This window comes from Pundamilia nyererei, unplaced genomic scaffold (genome assembly GCF_000239375.1).
Source record: "Pundamilia nyererei isolate P.nyererei 1_Seehausen unplaced genomic scaffold, PunNye1.0 scaffold00052, whole genome shotgun sequence".
Classification (NCBI taxonomy): Eukaryota; Metazoa; Chordata; class Actinopteri; order Cichliformes; family Cichlidae; genus Pundamilia; species Pundamilia nyererei.
In genome coordinates, this window is record NW_005187453.1 from 2995950 (window position 1) to 3008609 (window position 12660).

The 12660-nt window shown below is 39.0% G+C and overlaps 2 protein-coding genes across 3 annotated transcripts in view; one reads left to right on the top strand and one right to left on the bottom strand.

The window, feature by feature from the left end:
• LOC102198339 (uncharacterized) overlaps positions 1-2809 on the top strand; it is an 8308-nt gene extending 5499 nt beyond the window's left edge. The window contains exons 8-12 of the mRNA XM_005733499.1: positions 248-353; positions 479-560; positions 789-852; positions 1993-2101; positions 2202-2809. Coding sequence (XP_005733556.1) covers positions 248-353; positions 479-560; positions 789-852; positions 1993-2101; positions 2202-2263 — 423 coding nt within the window. The 3' untranslated portion in view covers positions 2264-2809. The remainder of the gene's footprint in view (positions 1-247; positions 354-478; positions 561-788; positions 853-1992; positions 2102-2201) is intronic.
• A 5260-nt stretch (positions 2810-8069) lies between these two features.
• The window catches only part of scyl2 (SCY1 like pseudokinase 2), a 14257-nt gene continuing 9666 nt past the window's right edge, over positions 8070-12660 (bottom strand). For both annotated transcript variants that reach the window (XM_005733501.1, XM_005733500.1), the window contains 7 exons: positions 12406-12538; positions 12172-12290; positions 11950-12050; positions 11659-11728; positions 11492-11569; positions 11262-11387; positions 8070-11184 (listed from right to left, as the gene is read on the bottom strand). In XM_005733501.1, coding sequence (XP_005733558.1) covers positions 10561-11184; positions 11262-11387; positions 11492-11569; positions 11659-11728; positions 11950-12050; positions 12172-12290; positions 12406-12538 — 1251 coding nt within the window. In that variant the 3' untranslated portion in view covers positions 8070-10560. The remainder of the gene's footprint in view (positions 11185-11261; positions 11388-11491; positions 11570-11658; positions 11729-11949; positions 12051-12171; positions 12291-12405; positions 12539-12660) is intronic.

Here is a 12660-nt window from a genome sequence, read left to right on the forward strand (position 1 = left end):
GCAGTAACAAAGGTGTTGCGTTTATATTTTTGTTGAGTGTATGATTCTTACAAGTGTACTGTCAACATATTGAAAGGGCTGTAAGATTTCAAGTATCATGTCACATCTGACCTCTGACCTCTCATTAAAGGAAAGGAAAAGTTTCCACAGGATTCTATGGAGTCCTCTTGAAAAACTAAGTACACCCCAGTAGCTTGTAGAACCAATTTTAGCAGCAATAACTGCTTTCTATATGTGCTGTGTGCAGATATGTTCATTTGACAGCGCTGCTATTGAGAGACAGTACCAGCTGAACAAACAGGGCACACTGAAATTCAAGATTAACAGATATTCATACACACTGGACTTTTCAGGTATTGTACACACTTCAGAACTGCTCTTCTGTTAAGCCGAACAATTCATGTTTTTTTTTTTTTTATTTTAAATTTTAAGCAAATCATATGGCCACTGAGACATTATCTTCATTAATTTATCATAGGTATGTACCAAGTCAACAACAATTTAGGGACAAGAAGATCAGTTAGAAGGACTCCTATATATGGTGTTCAGCAGAACATCAGGTAAGGAGAAACATTTGGCCACACAGTGACCACATCTCTTATTTTGTGCTAATTAATAACATGAATTGGGTTAAATATTATATTTTGAGGACATTTACTGATGTTAACACTAAAAGATTGACTAATGTTAAGTTTGTTTTGCCTCAAACACACCAGATATGCACATAAAGATGTATATGCTGTGAATGAATGAATTTCAAATCTTTTGTTTTTTTGTTTTGTTTTTAGTTCAGGCCCTCAGCCACAATGGCAGTTCCTAGATATGGATGGATCATGGAAAGATTATTCCAAAGTAAGCCACAACTTTCTTTTTATTCATGTGTAGACGGTGCTCTAGAAAATCCTATAGAGTACATTTAGTGCATTCCATCCATCCGTCCAGCCGTCCATCAATCTTCTGCCAGGTCTGGGTCATGGGGACAGAGATGCTCAGACCTACCAATCCTCGCCTCCTCCTCTGCCTGAAAGTCATGGCCTTGAAGTTGGAGATGCTAATTATCATTCCGGCTACTTCACACTCTGCTACAAACCATCTCGGTATGAGCTGGAAGTCATGGTTTTATCAACCCAATGAAACCATGTCATCTGCAAATAAATAAAGAGATAAGAACCTGTGACCACTGAACTATTGGCTGTGCCCAGAAATTCTGTTCATGAAAAACAGAATCAATGACTAAGGACAGCCCTGGCACGGTCAAGCTTCCTCTGGGAATGAGATTGTGTTAGTGCGGGCAATATGAACCAAGCTCTCATTGTGGTTGTACCACAATACTCTATACTCCTAAAGCACTGTCAAAAATGCCCTTTTTAGATCCACAAAACACATCTAGAGTTGCTGGGCAAATTCCCACATACCTTAAAATTCCTTGGTGTCTTTTTCGGGTAGAGGGAAACTACCACTCCAGTCTGCTAGTAAGGAATTGGGAAGTGTGTCAACCAAGAGAGCTCCATAACATCCCGAGCTTTTTGAGAAACCTGGGGCCTCGTCCCTTAGAAGCTTCATGTGCCTCAGTGAGCAGAGCCCCAGTGGCATGAACCATAGTGAGTTCTCATCCTGGTCCCCATAGTCTTGTTACTTTACAAACGGCCAACAGTGGGATTCAGGAAAATTTCAAACTACTCCTTCCACTACCCCACAATATCTTCAGCTGAGGTCAGCACTCCATCTCTGCTGCCTCCCCCTCCCAAGTTGTCTGACTGTATATATGTATAATATAATATAATTATGGTTATTCATCTATAATATTTCTGTTGAGATGTTGTAGGTTTTGGGGTTAATTCCAAACTGAAACACAAACAATCCCTCGCACAGTTTACATACTTTAACATGGAATTATGGTAATTTGAGCAAAGTATTGGGTGACCTAACCAGAATTTAACAACATTGCCTGACTGTGTTTTCTCTGATGTGTTGTTGCTCTGTGTTATTCAGGGAATATGCAGCACATCCAGTCAGGAGATTGAGTTCCAGTACAAACTAAACCCATCAGGAACTATGACATTTTCCACCAGGAACTTTAGCTATGAGTTAAGCTTCTCAGGTGAGCAGCAAACATAATCAGAAACCTTTAAAGTTAAAAGCCATATTCAAAGATTTGTATAATTGAAGTTGTGAATAAATGCACTTTTTGTCTTTTATAGCCATGACTCAGAGAAACCTGAGCACGGGCACAACCAGAACGGTGAGAAGACTTAATCAGTGACTGAGCGGACAACAGATTTGTAGGTCGGGGGTCAACTTAATGATGATCCTACCAGTTGTGTCACTGCCCACCTCAGGTTGGCTCTCCTGTCAGAAACTGCCTCCTGCCTTCCTCCTGCCTTTAACTTAACACAACTGATAGACATTTACTTTGTCCCCTCTGAAGACATGTTGTTTTTAATGCAAGCGTTATAAATTTTATTTTTCCACATTTAAGATGACACTACGTTTAGTGTTAAGCAGTAAAATGTATTTCCTGTATCAGTTTTCTACATTTCTGGGTTTAGGGCTGGTTTTAGCAGATTATTCCATATTTAAATAAGTGGAATCGTTTACAAATAAATCAGTGGGAGGAAAAAAAAAAAAAAAACTTCAGTTAACTTTAAGCCTTTTGTTAACTTAACTGTGGTTTCATAAAATGCAATATGTTTTAGTAAATCTTCAAATATTCACAAGTTGTTGTAATGACTGGAATTTTTAAAAGTTTTCCCTTTTTATCCTTTGCATGTTTTTAAGAATTTATTAAAAGTGCCTTTTAATCAGTGCACTTTGCTTGTGTTTACTTTCCTTAATTGAGGTTCCTTACATTTACATTCCAAAATCTAAATTCGTGTTTTAAAGTCATCAAAGAAATAACCACCATATATGGTGTACAGATGTGTATATGTACAAATCTTCAACCTAAGAGACCAGCACTGTGACACATAAAACAAAGCCAAATTACACATGCAGGACAGCAGCTGTATACAAATAATCTTGTGGAAGAATAAGCTTTCGGTTTCTCCTTTGAGCTTCTGCTAGGATGCATCCACATGTTGATCTAAGTATAACAAACGTCTACTTGAAGACATTTTTAATCTTGCATGGGAAAAATGGGGAAATTAACAGAACACAAAGATTCAGTTGAACAATTAAGACTCCCATTAGTAGCGTTTTATACAAAAAAGGTAGTGTAATAAAAGATAACACATTTCAAACTGTTAGCAACAATCATCATCTGAGGAATCAGCGTGACAAAGGTCATTACAAAAATGCTTATGTCACATAGCATTCTGTAATAACTTTTCCTCAAATATTTTATATTCCATATTTGTTTTTGGTGTTTATAGAGATGGCTCATTAGCTGTTTACATATTTGCAGGAACATATCAATTTAAGGAAGCAGGAAAGACCAGAAAACCAACATAGAATACAGCCTTTGTGCATTAACGTAGTAATAATATATCCTAATATAAATTATGTAAATGTTGTAGTGCAGGGCTGTGAAACTTGCGGCCACCCCTTCTTACAGCCCGTATATAGATCTTGAAGTTACTTTTTTTTGTTAGAGAGGATTTGCAGGAAAAACTGCATTCACGTTTGTAGTTTTGTCTTATACAATACTTGAAATTTAAACAAAAACAAAAAACACACACACACAAAAACACTCTTTTGGAAATATTTGTGGGTGTTTTCTTGTGTGTTTCTTTTAAAGTGGCCCTCCAATGAGATGACAGTGCCAACAGTGGCCCACAGCTTAAGTTTGAGACCCCTGTTGTAGTGTGTTGCAATGTTAGAATATAAAGCACCTGCAGAAGGCTGTTGCTGTGTAAATGAAACAAAAATGATTTCTGTTCATCTGTAAACTTATGTTGACAAAAAGAATACATCTACAATGTGATGAACCTTACCATTGACTTATTTTATTGTACTGTGGGAGTTTTTTTATTTTATTTTATTTATTTCATTCTATTTCTATTACAAGGATACTCAATTCTGCACTTTAATAAAGAAATGCCCTAAAAATTTCTGGTTTTGTGTGTTTTTGTTTTATTCACAAGTACTCAAACAGAGTCTTGCCCTCTCTCCATTCTAGACTGGAACATACAAGGCTCTCTAAAGGGTAATTGCAGGTAACTAAGACAGCGATAACAGCATTAGTACGTCTTCCTCATAGGCAATTGAGGGAAATTTTATCTTCTCTGAATCATATGGACCAACCAAACCCTAGTCCACACACTGGATGAACTTTAGCCCACCAGCAGAAAGTGAAAGCAGTTGTTTGTGTGGAATGGCACGTTTAGGTCTGTCTTCGATCATAAGTAAGTAAACCGGCGTTTAACAAAGTTATCTAATTACATTTTAATCAACAATGCAGAGAGGTGATTTTCTTCTTTTTTGTTTTCGCAGGTGGTTTTTCTGAGTTGACGGTAAGAGTGCTGTATAAGTCTAAGCAGTGGGGGAAAAGGGGATAAAAGGTTTTGACCACAATATGTTTATTTATTGTTATTCTAGATTAATGAAGGAGCAAAGGTCTATTGGCAGGAAACTGTAGGTCTGTATGACACATTTACATGCATACATTCATTTACATAGGATTGCCTTTTAGTCCTTTGACTTAAGGACCATTGATTTTTCTATCTCATCTGACTGTGCCAACAGCAGCTACTTAAAAAGAACAATATGGCCTAAAATAACAACTAACCATAAAAAATAAATACACTACACACGAAGCCATAGCCTTTGTGCAGATTTGCTCAAAAACACATATTAATAAGTGGAGTGCGTACGATAACATGATCTTTGCTTGTGTTTCACAGTCAACGGGAAGAATTATGAGTGGCAGCTGTCAGTTGGCCATCAGTGGCTGAAAATTGAAAATGACCATGTGATAGAGGCACACTACTGCCAACCAGGAGCCAAGGGAATCAGTATCAATACACGCCATGGGTCAGTGTGTTGTGAGCATATCTGATAGTATCAGCAGCTTTACAAAACTGAAAGTGAGCATGTCATTGGTCAGAAAAGGACCTTTAAGTATTTATATGGAACCTTTTACTGGGGGGTGGAACAACCTTCAGAACAGTGTTATAGAGTTCAGTAAAGCCATAAAATCAACAGATCAGCTGATCTCAGTGCCAGCCCACATTACTGGAACATACCACTTCCTCGTCCATGTATCTAGTATGCAAACTGCATTGGACCCGCCCACCTTAGCTCCTCCGTTTGAGGGTTTCCCCTTTGTTATATGATGTAGGGAAAGGGAAAGGTGGGGAGGTCACAGAACATCATGTCAAATATAAACTACTCCCACCCATGTTGTTTAGAACATTAACAAGCTTCACACAGATGACTGGATTTTGTGTTGTCTTTCAACAGGAAGGTGCTCATAGATTTTGATAGGTTACAGACGAATGACCCAGGAATGAAGGTGCGGAGACTAAACTTCTTTCCTCAGGGGCAGATGGAGGACATAGGCTGGTACTTCAGAGATGGTCAAGTGTGGCGTGAATATGGATCCCAGGTGAGAAAAGAAAATTCTAAATAAACTCACATTGAGTTTTACATGAAGGTTTGATCCCTTGAGTGCTCCATGTCATCCTCCTCTTCAGGGTTTAAGCATGTTGTCGCCATCAGTCAGCAGCAGAGACGTTGAACGACAGTTCACCCTGAACCCTCAGGGAACCTTTGCATTTTCAGGCTACATGATCGATTTCTCAAGTATGTGCCATTTACAGTGATGTGTTCTTGCTCGTACTTTTATACAGTGATATTTTTATTTATTTATTTGGTTCATTTTGTAGACATGACCGAGTTCCACACCTTTACAGGCTCTTATAAGAAGGTGCGCAGGCGTCCAAAATTTGCATCCAACACTGGAGTGTAAGACTTTTTTTTTCTTGCAGTCAGACTGCAAAGTCTGCAGCTAGCTGAGTGAAAATAAAGACTTTAATCCACCGAGATGTCAGTAAGGAAAGCAAAACCTCTGTATGATTGTGTATGATATTCATTTCTTCTGAACTGCAGACTTGGCTCCACTTCAGCCCTGCTCACAGCCGCCGCCTCCCAGACCTACAGGTGGGAATTAACAGGAGATTGCCCAAATTGGACAGAACACAGAGCACGTGTGAGTAGGTCGACCAAACATTTCATGTTGTTTTAGCAGAAATGTGACGCACTTAGAGTGGACTTGAAAGATAATTAGCTGTAATTGCTTGGGTTCCCACAGACCTGGCGTGTCCACCACGTCCAGGGGCCAATCATGGCCCTAGGTCAGATTTTATATGTATTTATAGCCCTCCACTGCAAACAGAATGAATAAAGTGTAATTCCTCTTTCCATCTCATGGGCGTGAGTTTTTTTTATACACTCACGCAACACACACAAAAATTAGTCAGATTTAAAATTAACCTGAGATGACGATCTTCAGCAGCTTCACTGAAGCTTCAGGTGTTCCAAACAGCTTGATCTTATTTTTTATTTCACCCTCCACATGTGACAGAAAAGTAGAAAGGTGAGAAGGATTGTTGGCCCCTGGGTGATTTTCCATTAATAAATATGGAACTCTTGGGGGGAAAAGTTTGGACACCATTCTTTCTAATAGTGTGTAACTCCTTCAGTTATTGTGACTGTAAAGATTTCTATAATTACACTATTGTTCAACAGGCTAATAGATGAAATCAGTAAACACTTTCCTGATATGTTTATGGTTTCAGTAGGTTCAAGTCCTACTTATTTCTCATAAATTATGGTCCTGTTTAGAGAAGAACAGATTTATCTTCGTTTGTCTTAATTTTTTTAACTTTTAATCCTTGCCCCACTGAATTTGCACTAAATGTACAAAGTGCATTTCTCTCTTTGTGTTTCTTTCTATATGTGATGTGTGCAGATATGTTTATTTGACAGCAGTGGTATTGAGAGACAGCACCAGTTGAACCAACGGGGCACACTGCACTTCAAGATGAATAGATCCTCATACACGCTGGGCTTCTCAGGTAATACACACACTTCAGAACTGTTAAACCAAACAATAAGGCTTTTGTTGAAGCACATTATATGACCACTAGTATATCACAGGTATGTCTAAGTCGATAACAATACTGGGACAAGAAGGTCAGTTAGGTCTCCTTTATATTCAGCAGAACACCAGGAAAGGAGAGATATTTAACTTAGTCACCACATATCTCTTATTTCTTGAGTTGTTAATGTGGATTAGCGTAAATGTTACATTGGGAAGTGAACGCTGCCCCCTTACACACTGATTAATAATTTGACTAGTTATTCTTCTTACCTGCGTAAAAGCTGAATTTCTGTGAAGGTGTATATGCTTTGAATGTTTATAGTTTAAATCTACAGTCCTGGCTAATACACCTTTTGTATTTTATAACAGTAACTCAGATAAACCTGAGCACGGGCACAACCAGAGCGGTGAGACTTAATCAGTGACTGAGGGGATTTGTAGGTCAGGGGTCAACTTAATGTTGATCCTACCAGTTGTGTCACTGCCCACCTCAGGTTGCCTCTCCTGTCAGAAGCTGCCTCCTCCCTTCCTGCCCTCTTCACCTCAACAGGCTGATCGACATTTATTTATTCCTCCGCTGAAGTCATTTTGTTTTCATTGCAAGTTTGAATTTTTATCAAGCTACACTAACATGCAGAGATGCAGTAAATTAAGCCATGTACGAGTTTTTTTACATGGAGCACTTGTGATAGTGGCTAATGTAGCTTATTCTATATTAAATAAGTGGAATCCTTTACAGATAAATCTTTGGAGAAAAACTACTTACAAATCTTTTAACTTAAAAATCAGTTATTTTTTATCAGTTCACCATAAAATACAAGTAAATTCCGTGTTTTAGTAAATCTGTAATTATTGGACTTTTTAGATGTTTTCACTTTTTTTTAAACCTAGTTAATTTGCTTATTTCGTGTAATCCTGATTGTCTACAAGCTGTGCCATGTAAATCTTTTTAAGAATTTATTAAAACTTCCTTTGGATTGTGCTTCTCCTTCATTTCTTAGATTTACACTCAAAAATCCAGACAAGATTAGATTGTGCACTTTCCTTTATATGTACAGATTTCCACCCTCAGAGACCAGCACCTTGACACATGAAACAAAGCCCACACTACACATATAGGACAACAGTCATATATAAATGATCTTGTAGAAGAATAAGCTTTCAGTTGTTCCTTTGGGGTTCTGCTAGGATATGTGAAACACACTCCAAAAACTACATCCATTTAGCAATGAAATAATATGTGCCACATGTCGACTCAAGGTTGAAAAACATCCATTTGCAGACACATTTTTAGTCTGGTATGTGAAAAGCAGAGGAATTAACAGAACCCAGGGATTCAGTTAAATGAGTAACACTGCCATTTGTGGCATTTTTATACAAAACCAAAAGGGTTTTGTGATAAAAGATAAAACATTTTAAACAATCATCATCATCATTATGGAAAAAAAACAACAACCTGTATGACCAATGTACACCTAAAAACCCTAAAATTCTGTGATTCTTGAAAAATGTAGCTTTAGAATGAGCACACATTAATAATCTATCTAATTCTTTAGAAAATTTCACAGACCTATGTTATAAGAGGTCAAAACAAAGTTTTAGTTAAGGAGAGAGATGTTCGAGCCAATCGATATGCACCCTTAACAACCGACAGTGATTATTGCACACAACTCAGCTAAGGCCTCTTAAACATTACCACAACAACAAAAAAAAGACAAATGGCAAGGCCCTCTCAGAGCAACCCACTTTTAAATAAACTATTTATCTACACTTCATAATATGCCGCCAGTACAGGTCTACTGATAGCTGAAAAGTGCTACAATCAAAATATATTGTGATAATCTTTATTTCATAAACTGATCAACATAAATGGTAGCGCAGAAGTCCCTTAAAGATCTCATCAGTAAAAACGTGTTAATATATTTTTTCATTGGTCACTAGAATCATGAGGAATCATAAGAAAAGATGTTAATTAAACTTCAGATCTTTTGTGGTCAAGGAGAGTAACATGCAACAAAGCAAGTGGTTAGAGAAGCAAGTGCCAGACAGCTGATAAAGATGGAAAACATTAATACTTGAGTAACAGATGAGTGCCGTCTAGATTTAAATATGTACCCACGTAAGGCACAATAGCTAAAGCAGTGCATATGCTCTTTTATGTAGTGCCTTTTTAAAAAGGACACTGCTTCAATGGTTACTCCACACATCCGACACAGGTTAGTCATCCATACTGCAGTTACAGAAACTGGTCTTGTTACAAAAGAAGGTGCCTGGGCGGTCAAAACTGTTTACTTTAATGTAGCAGCAGAGAAACAGACTACAGAGGAGCTACTTGGTTTTCTTAGCCTGAACTGCAACGGTGGGGCTGTCAATTCGACACCCTCTCTCAGACTTCCTCCACAGAGGAGCCTCTTGGATGCAGATCAGAGACTGCATGCTTCTCAGAGCCAAAATTCAAGCTACTGCCAGTCTACATTTAGATTACATTTTGTTGTTTGTGGCATCTGTTTCCGAGCCAGCTCTCTGATCATTTTAGACTTGCAGCAATTCTAAAAAACAGTCTGGAAAAGCAGTATAGTTCGCATGGATGTAATCAGCCCACTGACAAGCCATTATGTGTTGTAATCAGTCCCATAAATATAGTCAGCATGCACCCATCTCCACCTACTACCATCATAATTGGCAATAAGCAGAAAAGGCCTCAATTATGCAGGAGCTCTCTAGTGACTGTGTAAAGAAGTGCATTCCTTCTTTTCCTACCCAAGTAGTTTTTTTAACTTAACATAATCAGCACAAGGACGCCAAGAAGCAGCAAATTCAAGTAAAAAGTAAGTGAAAGTAAAAATCAAGCCTAGAAGAAATGAGAAGAAGAAGATTATACCCCCACTTTCCTGCCTGTCTCTTTATGCACTATTTTTCCTTTTGAGCAGCCCTGCTCTACTGAGCCCACTAGCAGTGAGGTGACTACCTACCATTAACAGTCATAGGAATAATAACAACCGATAACGGCAAATTAACGGGGTGATTACAATCCAAACAGGATTAAAGGTACAGAAGCCTGAAAATGACCAGATGAGAGACACAGTAACCACTTTTTAAAAATATTTTTCCGCCAATTGTGTTGACTCAGACGTCACATGTTCAAGAAGTGAATTGCAGTCCATCCACTCCATCATTCATGTTATAAACACAAACCCTTCCTGAATAATCTGAGTTGGAATTCAAGTCAACCCATCAAGAATGTTAAGTACAAAAACAGTAGGAAACCCCCAGCATAGAAGAAGAAACTTCACCTCGATAGTCTGTCCTTCTAGTCAAGTAAAAATGGAATTCAGGTTAGTTTGCCAACAGAGAGAGTCAGAACTTAAGCCAGGTCAGATTAAAAATGCCAACAGTAAGACCCTTGAAAGGACTTTAAATCTTCACATTCAGTCGGCCTTTCTGTGAGAATTCAAGGCTCTTCTGTCCACAGTCATTAAAAGAATATACTTAACCTGGAGTCTCTCTTTAATTCTTGTTTAGCCAAATAAGTCTTTCAGATCATTGTTGACAGATGCACTATGTTTTATCCCACTTGGGTTCATGCTAGGGGCAGCAGCAGGTTGAGCAAAGTTCTGAGGGCTGAAAAAAGGGTTTGCTTGCATCCCAAACCCACCGGGCACCCCTCCCATACCAACTGGCACACCCTGCATCTGAGTCTGAGGGTTCTGGGGTGAATTAAACTGACCGAGCCAAGGGCTGCTGGTTCCAGGTGGAGCTTTGGGACCGATCTGGTTAAGAGTGACTTTGGGCTTGTTGGATGTAAAAAGATTGTCCAACGCCGACATGTCAGGAGGTTTATTTGTTTGTCCAGTTGTTCCTTGATTCTGTGTGAGGGATCCAAAGTTTGGGGTGCTGGTGGTGGTGGGCATTCCACCGTAGAGGCTGGGACCTGTGGGTAGCATGCCCATCCCCATGCCTCCTGCCTGGAAGCCCATAGCTGGGTTAAAACCATTTGAGACCGAGGTTCCCATGGAGCCGACCATTGGACCGGAGGAGGGGAATGTAGACATGGTGGATCCTTGCACTGGGGCTGTTCGTGCTGTGTTTGCCATGGACATAGATGTCATGTTGCTGAGAAGGCTGCTGGTCAGATCCTTAGTCTGTAACATAACAAGTAGTATGATTAGTGTTTGAGCACGAGTGTGTGTTTGTGTACGTAGATATTGTCAGGATTTACCTGTGAGTTGGAGCCAGCGGTGGCTGCTTTGATCGTCTGTGGCGCTAACGGCTGCTGGTTCCTCAGTTTGGCTGCCTGTTCCTGCTCTTTAGCCAATCGCTGCTTCTCTTCTAGCGTGAGAGACACCTAGAGGTGTGCAAAGGAAGAAAGGAAATAAGCAAACCAGGCTGCATGCTAAATGAACAAAGAAGAAAGCGGGTGGAAATTAATCAAAAGAATTAACTGCATACTCTGCTAGGCTGTGAGACTGGTGCTGCAGATCCATTTTCCTTCCCATTAACCCCTGTGCCACCAAAGATGTCATCAATCTGAAAGCAAAAAGAAGAGATTTTAAGAGAGGCTAACATTTACAGTCACGTTGTCAGAGCCGATGACTGTCATGAAATCAAGCAATCACCTGGTTGCCAGAATTAGGCGGGCTCTTGCTCTCCTCTGCTTGGTTGAGTGGATTTGATATGTTCATGCTCCTGTTAAATGACATTCGTAAGTGCTTATTTAGTCATAACATTACCAACAGTACTGTCTGTTAATTGCTCTCTATTAAAGATTAGAGGTACTTTAAACATTCTAGGACATTTGTAGTTTAAAAAAAAAAAAAAAAAAAAAATCACAATTAATATTCACAGTCATTTAATCAAAGATAATTAGGAGTTTTACTGTACGTGGTGAACTAAATTAAGAAAGACACCTCTGCTGCTCCTGCATGATGTGTAACTGCTCCAGCTTGGTCTTGTGCTCTGTCTCCATGCGGCTCAGCATGTCACGGATAACCATCATGAAAGAGTTAAACTGGAAGAAAGCATATCAATTACCCTATGTGTTATATTAATATTTATATAAAGTTTTCTGTTGTTTTTAGAAAGTTACAGTTAAATAACACAAATATTATATCAGTTTGACTGTGCAGTACTTGATTGAGATTGAGGTTGTTGTCTATACTGAGGGAGACGAGGTGGGGCAAACTCTTGGTAGCAAGATGCTCTTTGGGGATGCCCAGCTTCTTGTGGTTGAATGTACACTTATAGATCCCTAAAGTAAAGAGGAATCACGTCAAATAAAGAATTCTTAAGAAAAACAAAATGTGAAATGATATGGTAATATGTGTAACTTCCTCTGAGGAGGGGAGACGCTACGGTTTGTTTACCTAAGATGCCCATGAGTACTGCTGGTTCTCTAGAGGGGATCTGTTGCAGGAAGGGCAGGATCTCATCAATGACAAACCACTTGTCTAGATATTCTAAAATCTTCCCCAGGCACACGAGAGAGTTCACTCGCACCTACACATCGAGACAAGACACACGGTGACACAGCAAATTACAGAATTAAACAGGAAACACATTTATGCATTTCAGTCAGTAGCTAACAACACTGAAAACAAGAATGTGGCATTTTTAGAAAA